The sequence below is a fragment of the Grus americana genome, chromosome 3 (genome assembly GCF_028858705.1).
Source record: "Grus americana isolate bGruAme1 chromosome 3, bGruAme1.mat, whole genome shotgun sequence".
In the NCBI taxonomy this organism is placed as follows: domain Eukaryota; kingdom Metazoa; phylum Chordata; class Aves; order Gruiformes; family Gruidae; genus Grus; species Grus americana.
In genome coordinates this window covers 114,775,065-114,794,383 of record NC_072854.1, presented here as the reverse complement: position 1 = coordinate 114,794,383, position 19,319 = coordinate 114,775,065, and the positions used below count along the sequence as shown (strand labels likewise).

General features: G+C 38.5%; 1 protein-coding gene across 22 annotated transcripts in view; it reads right to left on the bottom strand.

The window, feature by feature from the left end:
* EHBP1 (EH domain binding protein 1) overlaps nucleotides 1–19,319 on the bottom strand; it is a 229,641-nt gene that overhangs the window by 110,122 nt on the left and 100,200 nt on the right. For all 22 annotated transcript variants that reach the window (XM_054821276.1, XM_054821277.1, XM_054821278.1 and 19 more), the window contains 2 exons: nucleotides 10,411–10,663; nucleotides 3,783–3,969 (listed from right to left, as the gene is read on the bottom strand). In XM_054821276.1, the coding sequence (XP_054677251.1) occupies nucleotides 3,783–3,969; nucleotides 10,411–10,663 (440 nt within the window). The remainder of the gene's footprint in view (nucleotides 1–3,782; nucleotides 3,970–10,410; nucleotides 10,664–19,319) is intronic.

Below are 19,319 nucleotides of genomic sequence, written 5' to 3'. Positions count from 1 at the left end.
CTAAAGGCAAGCATTGCAGTAGTGGGAGACACTGTTATGGTTATAACTGCTTCAGGCACATGTACACCATATGGTTGAGAACAGTCATTTCAAGGCAAAAATAAAAGTTAAATACTGTCCGTATTTGGTACCATCACTTGTCTTTCTGACCAACAATCATGTATAATTGTCTGGGTAGTAAGTTATGTCAGTCTCCCAGTGAGATCTAGTCTTTGCTTCAAACTCTAGCTCTACCCTTTTCATGGCTATTAAAGTTAATGCTTATTTATTAGTCTCATATCCTATCTTTGCTGATCATTGAGTTTTTGAAAGTTAATACCAACTCATGACTCCACCCTAGAGTACACTCTTTATCCTGGGTATACCAAACATGACGCTAGATACCACCAGAATAGAAGATGCTTTCTGGAATTTTCTGCCTAGTTTTACATGAAACTTTTACACATACATCTCTGAAGAAAGGAACTAGGAGGAGTTTGATTTTTGTGGTGTCAAGAGCAACAGGGGTAAAAAATTGTGGCTATGATTCCAGGAAAATCTAAAAAGAGTATTCAGCTGTTGAAAGACCATACAACTTCCTTAAAAGAAAGTATTTTGCAATTCACTTAGATGCATTAGCTTAAATCTATTCTCAAATGAGACGTGTCCAAGACTGCTGACTACTAAAAATTGTTTTATTCTTCTCTTTCATTACTGCAGACACTGCTGTTATAAATTAATGAAACATACACACACAAAAACCCCCTACCAAAACCACATGTGGGAAGTCAGAAATCCCTCAGGTGAGAAACACCTTCCACCACTACATGTGTAATGGTAAAATGGTGGATTCAGGCTATGATGTTTCAACAGCAAACACAATTGCACTTCTGTGGAACTGTCCCTATACCCTGAATGCCAATGCTAGAAGGCTCATTGCAGTTGAACACTGAACAAAGCAATTTTGGTGTCCAGTCGTACCCTAGGGATTTGATTTTGGGCTTTATACTTAGGAAAATATCAACCTTTCTTGTCCTAAATTGATATTGAAACTCTAGGAACTTCTGGTTTCAACATCTATATTTTTTTTAATAGGGTAACATAATTTCACATATTTAGAACCTGTATCTTGAGTAGGAACCTGTCATGTGTCAAATAATCTTTCAGAAGCAATTTCCAGCTAATAAACTTGCTGTTAACAACAGCATTTCTATTTTTTGTGTTCAGCAAATGTGATGAATACCATTAGCATGTGAAGGAAAAACAAGCTCCAAATACTCCGTCAAAGATTTGCAGAAGCATTTTTGGAGTCTTTTTCCTTGAACTCTAAAGTTCTAATATTAATGCTCTGTTTATGTAGTCTAAAGGTTACCATTTCTGCTCCACAGTCATTTCCTACGAAGACAACCAAGACAGGGAATTAAACATGTCGAGACACTTAGGTTCTGGTCACAGCTGTAGCAGAGGCTTTCTGTACACAGCAAACTCAGACAAAACACTGAATAAGATATGTTATTTAACCTCCCTTTACCAAAGTTTACCTCCATGGGACTATTCCCCCTACATAAGGGCATGTGCTACGTTCATGTTTGTATAGTGCCTATGCTTTTTGATGGGAGTTTTATCAAAGTTGCTAAACATTGTCACTATTATTGAGTAATAAACAAACAAGTTATTTGTGCCAACAGGCAAAGTCTTACCTGGGCACTATTTCGTACTAAGGTGCGAGGAAATTGTTTAATTTTTTTTTTGTTTTAGATGCCAGTACATTTGTGAATTTCAAAAAGCATTCCAAATAAGGTGCTTTTGAGATAACATTATGAGGTCACCTTAGAGCAAAACAATTCAAGCACAGAAAAACCCCTGTGCTTACAGAAAGCTTTCTGAATTGCAAGTGACCATACAATATTTTAACACACCCAGTAAGCGAAACTTTCCACTCTAGCTGTAATAGAATAAACCAGGACACTGTATCTGATTTGAAGCCTTCCCTAATGGCCTTATATCCTCCAAAATCCTGTAAAAAAAAAAAAAATCTAAAGCTTTCCTGTACAAGAGAAGGTCAGTTTAGAGCTCCATCTTCCCTCACAGCCCTAATGAATAGCAAAGTTTCAGTCCTCGGACCTTTGCACCAGTGGCAGAGAGGTGGGCTGCAAGCAGGCAGACACCAAAGTATTTGGAAACAAACAACCTGCATAAGAGCAGGAACTACCCAACTGTGTTCATAACAGCACAGTCTTCTCCGCGAGTTCCATCCTGCATCTTTTCTTAATCAATTCCAGCTTTCAGACAATCTAAAACTTTGTCTGGGATAGACAAAAACCTACAACAATCAAACCCAGTAGCAGTATGTTATTTCATCGAAGACAAGAAATAAAGCAGAGAGAGACATATTTCCTTGGATGCAGACCTGTTAAAAAACCTCTCAAACAATAAGCAAGGGGGGCACAACCTCCATCAAGCAACCTGATAAAATCTCCTCCACAGATGTCTCTTCTCTGCCTGGTAGTACCAGAATGCTTTACTTTGGCCACTTTGCTTTGACCCGAGGGCCAGACTCTGCCAGAAATCAAATAATGTGCAATATTTTTCATACAGAAACTCCAGCAAACAAGACCAAACCCCCTCAGAGCATTATAAAACTGCTATGCTTTGATTTCATATTTCCCTGGTTGTGGTTTTGCATATTAAGAATAACTTGTGAATTGTGCTTGTGGCCTTACTATGTTGTTTTGTTTTGCTATGAGCAGACACAGATTAGATTTCTGGTCTCATATTCTTTACCTTGACTGAGTGGTAAAACGACAGCAAGATCAGAGCCTCAGGGGACAAGGACACATCAGCAATCTGGCTGAGTAATTAAGCAATGAAATGATAGGTATGACAAGTAGTTTCATTCAATCCTTAAATTAAACTACAGCAGCTCCAATATAAGGCAAAACAGATGACAATATGCATAAATTGGGTGAGATACACTGGAAGGGAAGCCTTCTGTCTCCACCTTCCTACCCTTCAAAACAAGCAGTCAGCACGTATCAAATTCATTTTTAAGAAAGGCCCATTAATATATACTATTAAATACTTATTTTATTTTAAAAAAACACAAGCTGTGCTAACTGCTGAAACACTGGAGCTGAAATTCACACTGACAGAAGTTAGCTGTTGTAATCCTAAAATACCTATGCCTCACATTGCTCTCTTCAACCGAGAGTTAACTCATATTTTCCCTCGACAAACACAGACATATGTGCATATCTAAGTATGCTTAGTCTGGACATTCCTAATAACCAGTTAATCTGATGTAAAGTAGACTGTCTTTTTTTTTTTTTTTTTAAATTACTTCGACATACCTATGGAATTGGACATATATAAATCCCAATACAAAAAACCCCCAGTATCCAGTACTAAGCTCTTAAAACCCAGATTTGTGACAGAAATGTGGAGACAGACTCTTCAACAGGGGCAAGGATTAGCAGCATTACAATAGATCAAGACAAAGTATTGTTCAACATGATTTTCTTCCTTCTCGATGGCATATCCAGCTGTCCTGTAACATTTGTTACTAGAAGACTCTTTTCAACCGCAGTTGCTGTTACTGTTGTCATTAAATCCTTAAAGAAAAAAATACAAGCTCGTACTGCTGCTCTCTCCCTATGAACCACCAAGTGAATAGAGATGAGCCAACACCTTATTAAGTATAAGCAAAGCTTTTAAGATGGCCCGCAGAAATAAATAGGATGTCTACAATACACATAAAGGTACTGCTAATAACAAAGACAAAATTTTGGTATGAAAAAACCTACCTTAGGAGAAGAAGAAAGCTCCCGCGATGCAGGAACAGCTGACATGTTCTCACTCACGCCCATCTCTGTCCTTGGCAAGACATTTGGTGGTTCAGGAGCCTTTCTTTTCATCTTCTTTTCTGATTCTTGCAGTGGAGCAACTTTAGTTAAAGCTGGGCTTGATTTTGGTTCATAAAATGGATTTGATCTAATTAAGAGAAGGGAAACATATTTCTTTGCTATCTCTTTAAAACTGAAAATAAGACCTGTTTAGAAAAGCCAATGACTGAAATGCTTCTGTTATCCCATGTAAGAAAATGTTTTGCCTTTACATGCTTTTAGATACTACTTTTTCATATGATTAAAAAGTGAGTTACAACGGTTAAAAATGCATTAAGTCAGAATTTCCATAAATTTTATGAAGTATTGTAAATTACAGTAGTTTTATCAATTGCATAAAGCTAACTCTTCAATTATACTTAGCTATCCATCAAAGAGTGATCTGATTTACAGACAAGCTCAATACCAACAAATCTGAGTGAAGTTGCTGGCTGTTTAATATTCTGAAGAACAGAATTAAGAATGCTTCATCAGAACAGAGTTAAGAATGAGGCCACTTTTACATGCATGCTTCAACACTGCTTTAGAGGCCTCACTCTTGGCTAAGTCTGAAAATTTTGGCCTCCATAGGCACACAATCCACATTGAGTGTATTTCAAACTCTGCAGCATACAGACACCATAGCATTTCAAGAACGCTCTTTGGATAAGAAAATAGTGTAAGAAAACCACAGCTGACGTGTGTATACCTCTCTACAGATACTAGTAGTCATCATCTGTCTATTCTGAAAGTGCTTTTTATAACTCAGCTTCATTTATGAAGCACAGTAAACATTTTCCAAGTGGATGCAGTCCAAAGAATTATTACTCTTAACTCTGGCGTTCACATTCCAACTCCGCATTTGTTCCACCCTAAGTAAATACTTCCACAGCATTTCCAAATTTTGTCTATTAGTTTGATAATTAATATCAATCAATAATACATCACATAATGGCTTCTACTATGTACTTAGAAGAGCCAGAAATCTTGTATCCTGCTAAGGATACTTATGGGAATGTTCTTTGCACTGAATTATTTTATTCATAATCTTTGCTTTTCACATTTTGCAATCCAAAACTGGACAGTTAATTATGAAACTGATATGTAAATTAATTCCTTTCTAAGTCCATACTTCCCCTGCAAGACATATTTATCATATATCTCAAACCATGTTTAGGTAACTAAGTCACTGCAATTCCCAAAGATCTATCTGCATACAGTTATATAAAACCTAACTAATCACGACAAATAACCTCAGTCCCTTGAATTCAACTCTAGATGGAAACAATGCATATAGCATTAGACAAGAGCCTACCTAGCTAGATCCATTCACAAATTTCCTCTCAGGATAAGAATCATGAGCCAGTACACACTGTTTTTAAAGAACTACAACAGCAAAATTTGGGCAGAAGCGAAAACCCAACTATTCATCCAGTTTCCTTTTGCACCACACCAAATCTCTTTCAGTTTTGTGTACTTTTAGTATGAAAACATGTCTGTCAGTCTCAGGGACTGATTTTAGAATTTATTGTAATGCATTTTACCATCATCTTCTTTTCACTGAGAAAAAGCAAGCAATTAATAATCCACACTGCAGAAATTAAGTCTACTTCTAAAAGGCAAAGTTTACTGAAGCACATAAGAGAAGACCAGGCTTAACACCTCCAGACCTTTTTGAGAATCTGCCACTGCTTGTTACAGAGAAAGAGATCTAAATCCAGATACCAAAGTGAAAGGCAAGACGAATGCTAAAATAACTCATCTGCTGACTGAAGGCAACTTTCAGGTGTTCCCACTTTGCTGCCCATCAAGCACAAAGCCACCAGTGCAATCAAAACTAAAGGCAACATCAAAATAACAAGTTAAATAGAAATGGATGGGTGTTTTCCATGGGAGGCAGCAGAAAGAGGAGAGTATTCAGGCTGGAGCAGAGAATGTACCTAGCTGTCAGTAGCTCTAATTTAGCTGACAGTCCAGCTCAGCTGTCTTCAGACACCGGAAAGTTCAAAGGGAGGTGAAAATAAAGATAAGAGAGAGATAAAGGCTGAAGAACAATGTGTTCTACAGGACAGCACAAGGTTTTCTTTAGTTCAAGTTAGTCTTCTGAATAGCCAACAGATGCAGCATGTTTGGCAGGAAAGTAATTTACCTCTGTGTACTTGGAATTAGAAAAGTGTATTTCTAAGGTATTAAAATTCATTTGGTATGAGAAAAAAATACCAATGACAGTAAAAAAGTTTGGAAGAACCATCTTTTGAATTTTTATGCTCCAGAATTGTCTGTGCTGCATGCACAATCTTGAAGAACTGTAACCTACTGTATGAGGAGGAAGTGATATAAGGAGACAAGTGACTGCCTCTTATATTTTTTCCAGACAAAAACTTGCTTGAAAGCCAGGCTAAACCTTCATATTTTGGTCATAGTATAGGCAGAACACACACACACACAATTTCCCACCTTCTCCTCTCTACCCCTTTGAATTGGTCTTACAAATATTTAGAAAGATTTTTGAAAAATTAATGCAGAAAAACAACAACCCTGGTTCTTGCCTGAAGAGGTTACAAATTTTGAAGTCACTGGGGTCTGATATATGTAGCAGAGTTTGGTTCAACAGCTTCCACATGGCTATCTGAGAAACTAAGCATGGGAAAAGTTTGGCTGAAAAAAGCCTTAGCCAAAAAATATTAAAGCACTTTTCTCTGAGGTTAGCTCTCATACTTTTTGCTTCAGTGAAGTTAATTGATCCACACAATATGATTTGCCTAAAGAGATACTATACTGTCCACTGTAAAATTAAAAAAAAACAAACCTGACAAACTACATGGCATTAAGCTGTCACTGGCAGTGTGGTGGCTTGTGGCTTCTTGTGCAACAGGCACCTTCAATAGATGGCAACTCGATAGTCTTTTAAATTAAACAGCATTATTCCAAGCCATGCAATGACTAATGAGATAAGAAGCCACAGAGCCAAATAATATCTGAAAGCAAGTTTTATTCTCACCAATTTAAAAATTATTTTGATCAGTGCACCTGATTAATGGGAAAAAAAAAAAATCAACATTTTATTGAGAAGGAAAACCAAAGCTGTGAGTGTGGCAGGGTTAAACGATCAGGCAATATTACCAATCAGAAGAACTAGAGTTGAAAGCATTATACTTCCAGTAGTTGTGAGCTATGTTATTTTCATACAATTAAATTTAACGTAGCAAGGCGTGCTGTCCTTTATTAACAGGTAGCCACCATTTTGATCTTAATGTATAAAATTCAAAAAGGCAAAAGCAGAATTTTGTACTAACATTCAAATGCCTAAACTAGCACAAGGAAAACATGTCCCTTATCTCTAGCTAAGTATGAGAATTTAGCCAGAGGAAGTATGTTTTGAGAGCATAGGTATACAGCAGAATACGTGTACTGGATGATCGAAGTCCCTCTGTACCATGCAACACCCCATTATGCTTATGCTTGTGACTATGCTTTGCTTATGTATGTTGTGAAATCTGACATTATCTTCACAACCATTTAGTGAAATATGTTTCAATTAAGCCAATTACCCAAGGTAAATCCTTCACAGAGGCGCAGTGAGGGTAAGTACCTTTTCCAAGATTACAATGACAGTCTGTTACAAAACTGGAGTCAGAGTTCAGCTCTCGGGGCACTTTGTGTAAGCTCTGAGTCCAGAATCAGAACTAGGAATCTGCCAGAGTAGAGTGCGACAAGGGTCCTGATGCTAACCGATGTGTCCCTGTTCCCACAACACATCATCGCATTTCACACAAAATACAAGAGGAAAATGCCAAGTGGTGTATTAAGTGAACTCCAATGAAACATTTAAGCCACAGAGATAAAAACAGATTGTATTTCCTGAGCAATAGTAAATGTCTTTCAGGAGCCTTCTATTTCTCATGCCTTCCATCTATCAGGTTCAAAACTACGTGTGGGGAAAGCACTGGACCCCAGTACTACAGTGGTAGTCAAAAATTATTAAAAACTACCCAAAACAAAACCAAAACAAAAGACAAGATGTTAGGAGAGAGGTTGAAAATAATGTGCAAAGTTTTCTAATGCCGTGACATGATTCAGTTGTGCAGCCTTGTCTTGAATACACTGCTCAGGCCAAGTCAACACATCTTAAAATAGATACAGAGCAGAAGGAATAACAGGTTCCAGAGACGCGCGGTGAAAATTATTACAGAGATGAAGAGACTTCTGTATGAAGAGAGATTGAAAAAGTTAGCACCATTTAACTCAGACAAGTGACAAGTAATGGTGAACATGCTAGAGATACACAACACAGCAACTGTTTATGGCAGATAAATCCAATACTACTAATTGTTGTTTTGATAAGCCAGCAGAAGAGATTGTGTATGGGATTGGAAAGGTAACTTATTTACAATCAATACAAGGAAACACATTTCACATAAGATCTTGTTTTCTTGTGGAACACTGCCACAAACTAACACTGAAGCCTAGACTTTAATAGGATTTGGAAGAAGATTAGCCCCTTATGTTGATAATAAAAGCATCAATATTCACGTTAGATAAGAAACAATACACATCTGGACATAAACCCTCATGATTTAGGGCACACAAAAATTACCAACTGGTACTGCCTATGAAAATCTTTCCTTTGGTGCTCACAATACCATACCTTAGCAGAAACCTTCTACTGAAAAATTTGAAAATTAATGACATGAGGTAAGGCAGAATAGTACTTGTAGGTGTGAGTTAGTATCACAAGTCCTGTGTTCTTAGACTGGAGTTTTATTCTTACACTTATTCCTCCAGAGCATTTCGGTATAAAGATTCAAAGATTCTCCTTGCCACACTTCTGCCCAATACATTTAACAAATAGTCGCCACATCTGTTTCAATGACATGATGCTCACGTAACTTGGGAGGAAAATGTGGAGAGGAAGCTACTTTGGGGGTCAGGATATAAAGAAACTTATGTAAAAGATGTGAAAAACTACTTTATAGTGCTTTTTTCCTCCTTATTCTTCTGTTTTTTCCATGGGACAACACTTTCATAATGACAGCACAGATCAGATTTATGTTCAAGTAGAATCCACCTATGGGGAGTTTATTTTTATCCTTGAGAAAAAAAGAAAAATAAAGGAATAAAGCAAATGGGGTCATTAAAATAAGAAAGCGGCTGTTGTAAACAAAGGACTAAAGAAATCTACAGTCCAGTACACAGAAAAAAACAGGCTGCCTGTTACAACAGCACTGCAAGCCCATTTGGCACAGATTTGCTTAGCGTGGAAACGCAAGTATAAATATAAAACAAAGAGAATTCTTCACTTGCCCACTCATGTAGCTTTTGCTCTTTCTGCTCTTCTCAGATTTTGCTGTCCTCTCTACCCATACCTTTGCAGGTGTAAAGTATACATATTTTTTCTCCCTGTGGATTCTGGTGAATGACTGGGGTGCCTGGTGTGACTGTCAACAGTGTGATCATGCTGTGCTCTGAAGACACAGCAGCCAGTGCTGTTTGTTCAGGCAGTGCCCCGATGAATGGGGCTGGCAGAGACATAATTTCCCAATGCCCTTTTTTTGTTTGTTTGGGGTTTTTTCCCCCACACAGAACAAACAACAACAACAAATCCATGGCCACAGAGCTTTAAAAGGAAAAAACCCCGCAGGGTCCTTTAAACATTTCAATTAGAGTGCAGGGAAATTCTTCAATTTCCTAGAACACAGCTATAAACAGAGAAATATAAAGATGATGATATGACACCCATATTAATATTAAATATGAAAGCTATGCAAGTGTCATGCCATGATAAATCTCTTTAAATAACGTAAAACTAAATGTTAATTACAGTTGTTATCTGCAAAATTGCTCACATGTAATCACCATAAACTGTCTCATGAGTGGTGTGGTTGGTGACTAATGACCACAAACAAGGAATAAGTATATACCTTCAAACCTCCCCAGCTGCATAGCTATTGCAAAAAGCTCTCATTCCTTGTTAGGTTTCTATACTACAATAAAAGGCAGTCAGTGTGAGTTTATAAAAGTTTTATGTGTGGTTATGATAAAAGAAACAAACTAATGCATATGGTGTTATCTTTCCCAGCCTCAGTTTTATGAGACTCTCAAAACTGTGCTATGCAGACTGCACAATGCTCTTCCTTTTTACATACTGCACAAATATAAATCAAAAATCTGCATTGTCATTAACAAAAGTTATTATTTTAGGTAGTAAAAATAATGGCTAAGAGGACAGGACGGACCAAGCTCTGCTGCTCCTTAATTTTTGGTTCACTTGCAATTGGCAGGCATGCAGTACCAAAAAGGTACACAGACTTCTTCCCCTATCAAGTAATTTGCTATCAATGAGCCAAAGAAAAGTTTCCTAACTGATCAGGTTCAGCTGAATAGTATGACTTGGGGGTATGGTATTTCCTGCTGCTGAGCTGCCTAACGATCAGTCTGTCCTAAGGAGGTGATTAAGGATCACCATGGTTGAACCCAATACACCTCAAGATTAAGCCAGGGATACCACTAATGCGTCCAAAGCTGCTGAAAGATGAAGAATCACACTTACTCATCTAGCTCTTCCTCTTCAGCTTTAGCAGTATCTGCATAGAGGTATTTGCTCATATCCACTGGTCTGACGTTCTTCCTTTTTGCAGGTTGCGGAGGAGAATCTCGTACAGTTACAAACGTTTCAGGCTCAGGATCTGGCTCATCAAATGGGTTCAAGTAGTCTGGGGCATCCTCATCCTTGAATGGATTGAAATTGTCAGCATAGAAACTTTCTTCTGGCTTTGAAGATGAAGCGATTTCAGTATCCAGTTCTACCAAATTAAAAAAAATTAAAAAAATATAATAATTAAATAGATTTAACAGAAAAAGTGTGAAAACATTTTATCAGACCTTTATATTTTGAAGACTTATGAAAAGACTTGCTTCATGATTCTCAATACATAGATTCCTAGCCTTAGATGAATTTTCATGCTTATTTACCGTGTAACCTTGTTTATTCAAAAATAGGTCTTTCAAAAGGTCATTTCATCTAGAGCATATTGAATAGGTTTCATTTTCTCACTTACTAAAGCTCTTTCAACCTAATTAGTTATTCATTTTCTTATTTGTCATATAAATGGTATTGCAACAGATTTTAAAACATTTTCCCAAGCTATTAGCCAATTTGTATCCTAACAAAATGTTCTTAATTATTTGAGCTTTTAATAAAGAAAAATGATAACCTGTATTTTATAATAAAATTACTTTAACTAGATATTAAAAATGGTGATAGCAAGTAGGGTTCTTTTAATTTCTTAAAATGACTGAACTAAAAAACCCAGTTATTAGGTATGATCAGTAATTATATTTCAAAACATACATATTTTCACTGCTAACTGCTCCTGGTAACAATACATAGTCTCACAGTAAAAAATGAATTTAAATTAACCCTAAAGAGACAGATAATCAAATTACTCATCTATTATTTGGTCTGCAGAACAAAAAGTTATTAGCAACCTGGAGCTGCATGCAGTTCTTTAGAGTAAGAGACAATACAGAAAGAACATTACACAAAAGTAAATGGCTGCTGGATATTGAATAATACAAATCCCCATATAGCATATACAACATTTCTTACAAAGACAGTTAGTAATGTTAATCTTGCTCTTCCTGATGTTCAGGAAGAAAACTCAGAAACTCAGTTCAATATTGGATTTGATGTACTTTCAAAATCTATGCAAATAGGAACTTCAGTGTAGTGTCATTAAAACCTAATTTTCAATAACCACTCCCCACATTACTCTTAATGAAAAGTCTTTCTTTTTCAGATGTATGGCTACTAAATTAAACAAAGTGTACCTTTTAGCTTTAAAGGAAAAACTCTGAAAGATATTTGCAAGGCACTAAAAAATAGGAAGACGGAGTTCCAAGTGTGTTTGCCACTAAACAAATATTTGGGAAGACAAAATCAATAGTCACCCAACTAACAAAGGGAAGGGGCAGCGAAAGAAACAGCACTGTCATTACTTGGGTTTGGGTGGATGATGTGCTGAAGTTGCTAATCCTGGTGAATTGCTAGAAGATGTAAGTGTTCTCTATTCCGCCAGCAAACTTCTAGTTCACCCTGTCCCCAGCCATCAGCACAGCCCAAGGTGATAGAAAGCCCTTCCCCAGGTAGTGTGACTGACTAATCTACAGTTTGAAGAAGAGCCAGTCCTAGCTGGACAGGAATATGGTCCCCAGATGCCGGTAGCAGCTTCACCTATCTATGCATTGGAGTAGTCGCCAGTCTCTAGACCAAGCAAAGGCTTGGAGTAGGAAAGGCTTTAGTCCTTCTCAGAACAATTAAGACCTACCAGGGACTGGAAAGATTTCATTCTAGGAAGAACCTCACATTTATAGTGCTGCTCTTCTTGGTTCTTCACATTTGAACTGCAAAGACTATGTTAGCATATTGTCTTCTATGCTATTTCTAAGGGTCTGTTTCTGAAGTGATGGATCATTTCTCTGTGGTCAGAAAGTAGAAACCAAATAGGTTTGGCTGGAATAACAGAAAAAAGAAAAAAAAAACAAACCAAAAAACGTGGATACTCAGGAGATAAATCACTCATCTGAGATTGAGGGTGAGCTCAGCTGGGTGAAACAAAATAAAATTGTACTTTGCCAGACAATACTGCAGATTTTAACTGGTAGACACACAACTATGCACAGGACCTGTGCCTGTGGAATTTCCCTATGGTGATTATTCAGAAAGTTATATTAAAAATATCCTTTAATTCCAAGTGAGGTTTGCAGTTTCTTATTCCTTCAGCAACCTGGTCCAATTTAGCATTAAAGAAGCATCACACACAGTACACATCTACCTCTTATGTATCTCATAAGTTCCTATATTTGACTTCAAATTCAGAATACAGCTATCACTGTTTCGAGTAAAAAACTGGAGCCAAAAAAGGAAATTGAGAAAATGTGTAAGTCACACACTACACTGAAATGGGATGAGACAGAGTTAAAGTGAGATCACAAGAAGTTGTTGTTATTATGCTTAATGGTCAGTCTTTATACAGTCAAAATGTGTTATAAAAATAACTCATTAATCAAAATCCTTATGGCTAACAGTAAAAACCCCAAATAACCAGGGTTGCAATAATAGTCTTAGCTAAACCTAAAAAAGACATTCTGCTACTGTTTAAACCTCACCTGAATATCATAAAGCAACATTTCAGCTGTGTCTTAGGAGATAGACATACAGACAAACTACTGCAGGATAAATCAGGGTGTGTATTTGCAGTATGTCAGCTGTAGTGTGTGTGTTTACTTCTACCCCAGAGTAAATTCAACATGCTTATCCCTTAATAAAAGGGAATAAACTACTGGGCACTTATCCTGGGAGAAAGGGTAGTTACTGCACAGTAGGTAATACATACTAAGCTCACACCCTAGTTTATGTGTGGTGATTTGTTCACAAGCCTGCGTCCTTACGAGATGTTTCAAAGAAAGCCACAATAAAATAATATTGAAGGTCTACAGTTTAACTGACAAGGGAAAAGAAATCAGTCAAGGCAGAAATTCTTAAAAACACAAATATGATCAAATCCTTTGGCAGTGTTATAGGTGAAATACATCAGAGCTGAGCCCAACATTTTAAATGTAATTTTTTAATTTATTTTACACTAAAACAAGGAAAGAGGTCCTACATTGCCTAACTTATATCACTTTAGCATCCAGTGCAGGTGGTCACGACAAGCAGAATTTTCACCCTGCTTGCCCTGGGATGTGTGAGTGTGGGTATCTACATGTGAGCTAATTGTCTTAACTCCTTTACAGTCAAAGATTACGGGTATATGTTCAAACTGTTAACGTCTAAAATCAGGTGAGCCAAATCCCACCCTTTACTGTGTAGATATGCATGACTTGAAGCTCATGGTAGTCAGGATACTAGGCAAGTATGACCCACACATTTAGTGATTTGATGAACTAGGCCAAGCAGAAATGGGTTTAAGATTTGTCCTCAAAAGATAGTTACATATAAAAAGCACGGAAGTAACCTAATGAAATGCACACAAATGACTGATGTATGTCTTGTTCAAATTGTGTGTCAAGTTTTTAACCAAAACTTTTGCTACTTTAAACTTTGTTCAAATCTTAAAATACTTTATCAAGAGAGTGCACGACTATGAATACCTGCTTCTGCAACTGCATATGAAAAGATGGATCACTGCACCTGCACATGAATCTGTTGATAAATAGACATTATCACATCCGAGCAAAACTTGCTGACAGTTCACAAGCAGTATTCAAATAAATATTACTAGAAAGAATGTCAGTAATATTTCCTGAAGTTAAGAACGTTCAGGGAAACAATCTCTTAAAACTATGCTGCAAGCTTTTATTTTTAATTTGCTGTTAAGTATGGAAAATGACGAGTTAAATGCTTGTTTAAATCTGATAAGTTTTAAGGGGCAATGCAAATGGTTTTTGCAATTCTTTCTATTTCAACACTACAGATCAAGTGCTGTAACCCTAACTAGGACAAAATTCTTTCTCTCGTTCATTGGCTCAACAGTAACTACAGATTTGGCCTTACAGGCGCAACATTGCAGATCAGCGCTCAGAGACCTCTGGCTTATTATTAATTGAAAGATTTCACAAAATCCTACTCACAGGCTAAAATTAAAAGAGCTTCTAAAAATATCATTTTCAAGACACTTTTATAGGCAGAATTTTGCAGGGGCTCAACTAAAAGCCACTTAACTTGACTTCTCATTGTCTCCCCTCATGTCATCACTATTTTTTTGTCCCCTCTGCTTCCTTCCATTTCCCCACAGGAGGGAGGGTCCTCACCTGAACCCAACCAGGCTATCTCCCATGGGACCTTTGAAATCCTTTAGGACTAGGTTTATCTCAAGTGTTGGTCATCATTTTGTGAGCCTCTCTATAACAAATTAAATTGCTAGGATGGTGACTCAACACTGCTCTTAAAGCCACAGCCACTGTTACCTTCTCTGTAACAAAGACACTCATATTTTCTCAAGGACCTAATGATGTTGGGAAGTGCATTTTGGTGGGCTAAACACATAACAGCTTAAAAGGGGCTTATTTCCCTCTTCAAGCTGATTTTACACTAAGGAGTCAACACAGATTCCCCTGCTTCCCCTTAATCATTAATCACAGCTGAAAACACAGGACTCCAGTCTCTCCTTGAACTATTTTTTTTAATTGCCTTTCTCTACACCAATATAAGAAAGAAAAAAAAAAGATGACATTTGCAGTTTAGCACTCCAAGGGTCAAACCCACAATAACTTTGCATGGTTAAGTAATAGAGCCACAGGGTTAGGAGTGACAAGAGGAGAGGTACAATTATTACTACAGCAGAAGCACCAACTGCTCTTGTGCCAGATTCTGGAAACATTACTTGCTCTAACTCCACTGAGAAACACTGCTCATGATAGTAATCACTCTGGCACTACCTATCTGCACAATCAGCCTTCTAGTTCCCAGAGGATCTCCAAAAATCACCCTGCCCTTCAACCCACTTGCCTTTTGTAACACAAACATATTGTGACACATCCCTTAAAACCAAACAAAACCCCCACCAAAACATTACACATACCACTTTCCCTTTGGCAGAGGATGAAAGAACAAGCCACATGTGAAAGATATTTAGTTATGCCATTTACTGCACTACTGGCAGGCACAGTCACAATGGTGATGTGAGCAGCGTAACAAACAGCACAGAATAAAAATGTAACTTCCCAGTACTCTAGAAAGTGTAATGACTGGCATCCCTATAAACTACTGATGCTTTTCTATTACTTTTTTTAATACTCAGCAGCAGCACATTAAGCAATATAAGGAGAAGAGACAGAGTAATCATTTTCCTCTGTATTGCTTCTTGTACTGCTCTCCATAGGACTATCCTAGAAGGATTCTGGGGTTTGGTACTGCGTTGTAGCACTGTTTTCATTTGCAGTGTAATACATTCTGCAGGGAGCTCAGAAGACTACACATAAGGTAAAGAAACACATTGGCAAAGTAAATGCTGTTTTTAAATGAAAGGAGGAGGCAGTACCAGCAAATAGTTACCCTCAAGTCTCAGGTGTGTTGCAGGAAACTTGTATTGGTCATACACCACTTCAAAATTTGCATTCCCTGCCTAATTAAAAAAAAAAAAATATCTGGAGCATTGAAAGCATGTTGTTGTTTTCTATTTGCATTTGTTGTATATGTTGACTTCCTCAAGTAAAATATTTTGCACAAAAACTGATTTTAGAGTTCTGTTGTAGTGTGACTAAAAGATAATCCAAAAGGCAGCCCTCATATGATCATCTACATATTGTCTAGTATAAAGCTGTAGAGATATACTGTTCAAAGAGATTATTTTTGATTTTCCAGATTTGTAATGTCAAGCTAACCTACTAGATACAGAGGGAATAAGCCTCAATTTGACATGTCAACCAAGAAATACGGCTGAAGATTTTTTTTTGAAGCGAGTTGTTCATATGCACATTCACTCCATTGTGTGTATAAGATCATTTACGCTAAGGACTTTTTAAACCACAGCAGCATCCAGAGACAGCTTGCTGATGACCCTCTGCCATGTACCACACCCACAGTGTGCATATGGATGCTGGGAGCACTCATGCCTTTGATTTCTCTTCACCCTGCATTCCCAGGGTTAAGTGATTATGGGATTAGAAAGATAGAGGGAAAGTAGCTGGTTTGTGAGCAGGCACAAGAAATATCTGTCTAGGAAACAAGTATCTACTGGCAAGTAATCCTCCTTTCTCTTTGAGTGACTGTCAATACATACACATTCATACTCTGGGTGGCTCTACACGCCCTCTCACTAAGCACACAGGTTACAGGCTTGATAGGAATATCCCTGGAATAACGCTGCCAAATGGCACATCATGCCTCCTAGCCATCTGCTGGTGAAGTACTCGGGAAAAGGACCTCCAGATGGCTGCTCTGCACATCTTGGGGAAATTAAGTAACAAATTCTACAGGAAGACTCTGAAATTTCGCAAAGTCTACATTCAAGATTTTGCCTTGTCCTGATCAAAAGATAAAGCAGACTAACATGTAGTGAATAGAAAAATACTTCATCCCTGCACGCAAGGAAGGTTAATCTCTTGATTTAAGCAGATCACAAGAGAAGTGAAACGGGTAATGTGACTCTAAGCCTGCAGGAGAAAGTCTCCCTTAAACTCCTGAAGCTCTGTCATGCTCCTAAGCTCCTGGGGTGGCCACCAAAAAGGTCACATTCACTTAAGGATGCAAAAGCAAACAAGCGGGAATAGTCTCAAAGAGCTTCCTAAAAAAGAGATGGCAGCAATGAAAGTTTCAGTGAGGTCTCAGAGTAGAGGGAATGTCCTAAACCATGAGGCCAAATGGGAAACAAACAGGGCAGCCCTCTGCAGTAGAGCGACAGGGTAAGCAAAGCCATGATATTGTGTAGCCTCAAAATATAGTCCAGCAGAAAGGGAAATCTCAAAAAATGGTGAGGTCCAGGTGCACCCCATGTAGAGATACTGATCCAATTAGCCATAGACATATCTAGCAGATTCCTGCAGTTGCTGAAGACCAGAACTGTCTTATCTAATTTGTCTCAGCACCTTTTTTCCCCCGCCTCAACTTTCTGTGAAGGAAAAGGACTGGAGGAAAGACACACATCAAGAAGGCCAAGCAAGGGAAGATGAACACAACCAGTGCTCATTATAGGGAGAAGACAGCTCTGGAGTGAAAGAGCCAGCAAGTCTCAGAGGTGTCTGAGGCAACTAGAATAATCGCTGAGGAGCCACTTATCAAAGTAAAAGCTTTAAAAATGCCACACCAGATGTCCCACTCTTGGTCTGACAGCATGAAACGCCTCAGATCTTCCACCTGGTTCAGTGCTCCAGGAAGTCATACTACTGTCACATGAACCTGACAGAAGCTCCATCCCTCCCAAATAAAAACCACCTTATGACACAGGAGGAAGAATCTAGTGACACCCTGTTTATCAAAATCACTGTCATGTTGTTGTACGTTGACGGCTGCATGATGGCAACAATGTGTGGGAGGAATATTTGGTACGCACACACCCAACAACTCAGCATTGCTGCCCACAGCTGTGTCAATGGGACTTCTTTGGGGACCCAACAGTCTGGGCCCTGAGACTGCCCAAGTACACAGAACAGACCCAGAGGAGCAGAGAAGTGTCTGTGGCTGGGACTGAAGATGGCAGTAAAGGCTAGATGCCACCAACAGGACCAGAATCAACTGAAAAAAACATGCCCCACATATACTGGGAGTCTTTTGGAAACATAAGCAGGCTGGAGCCTCGGATCCAGGCTGCTCACAGGAGACTTGACAAGAAGTGTCAAGTTACTTCAGCACTAAGAAACACCACCAGTTTATAACGCTCTGTCCCTGAGATGAGAAGGAACCAATTCTTAGTCCCTATATTTTGGGGTCAGAAGATCTGCTGCTTTCTGCCAGTGCAGGTTCTCTCTGGAAAGGAAAGAAAAGCTGTGTTTGGCAAACAGCAGTTTACATAGGATGGGACTCGTACAGCTCTCTCCAGGGAGAAGGGAGCTCTTCTTTCTACAGCAGAGAAGGAAGGAAGGAATATAGGCTGTCTCTTAGAGCAAGTTGTGTATGGACAACTAGATGGATGAGAATAGGTGTTTTACATCCCTGGTTATTCTGCCTCCTTCCCTGACCCTACGGGAATTCACAGCCAAGAAACAAACAGGAAACGAAGCCAAAGATCTGAACACCAGAACCTAATCAATAGATGTTGGTATCTAGAAAGCTGAAACAACTCGCTTCTGCAGCTCTAGAAACACCTGACAACTTTATAAAGGGGAGAAGGGGCCTGGGATAGTGACTTTATGGCTTCAGTGGCCAAATACAAAAAATAGTACAATGTCCCTGTTTGAGAAATACAGGCTTGTGAGACCACACCACAGCCAAAGCATAACAGGACTTAGATCACCACCCACTCTGGCCTCTGTGGATTCAGAGGGCAGAAAAGTCACATTGTGAGTAAACATTCCGCTTGTTCAGAGAAAGACAGTAACCACAGGTGGAAACTGCAGCTCAGAAATGCATCCTCATTAGACCTGGCATTAGAAGTCCCATGGCGGTACTCTGGGCTGCTCCTGCTCAGTGGGGTTCTCCACTGCCATTACAGAGTGGGTCCTGGGGTTTGGTCAAAGGTGGCAAATGCTCCTTGGTATTTTCTGTGGGAAGAAAAGTCTTGGAGCTTTGAACAGGAAAGGTTAAGTACTGCTTCAAACTTGGGAATTAACTATGGATTGGCATTTCAAGCAGCTGCAACCTAAGAAAGTCATACACCCTTTTATTTTTAATGACAGCAGATGGAAGTCTGCATATCTGGACATGGAGTTGAGGACTGCAGAGATGCCTGCTGTCTTGGTGCTCCTTTCTGGCCTTATGGCTGAAGTCTTGTCAGATTGAAAATTTACATGGGTTGTACTTCT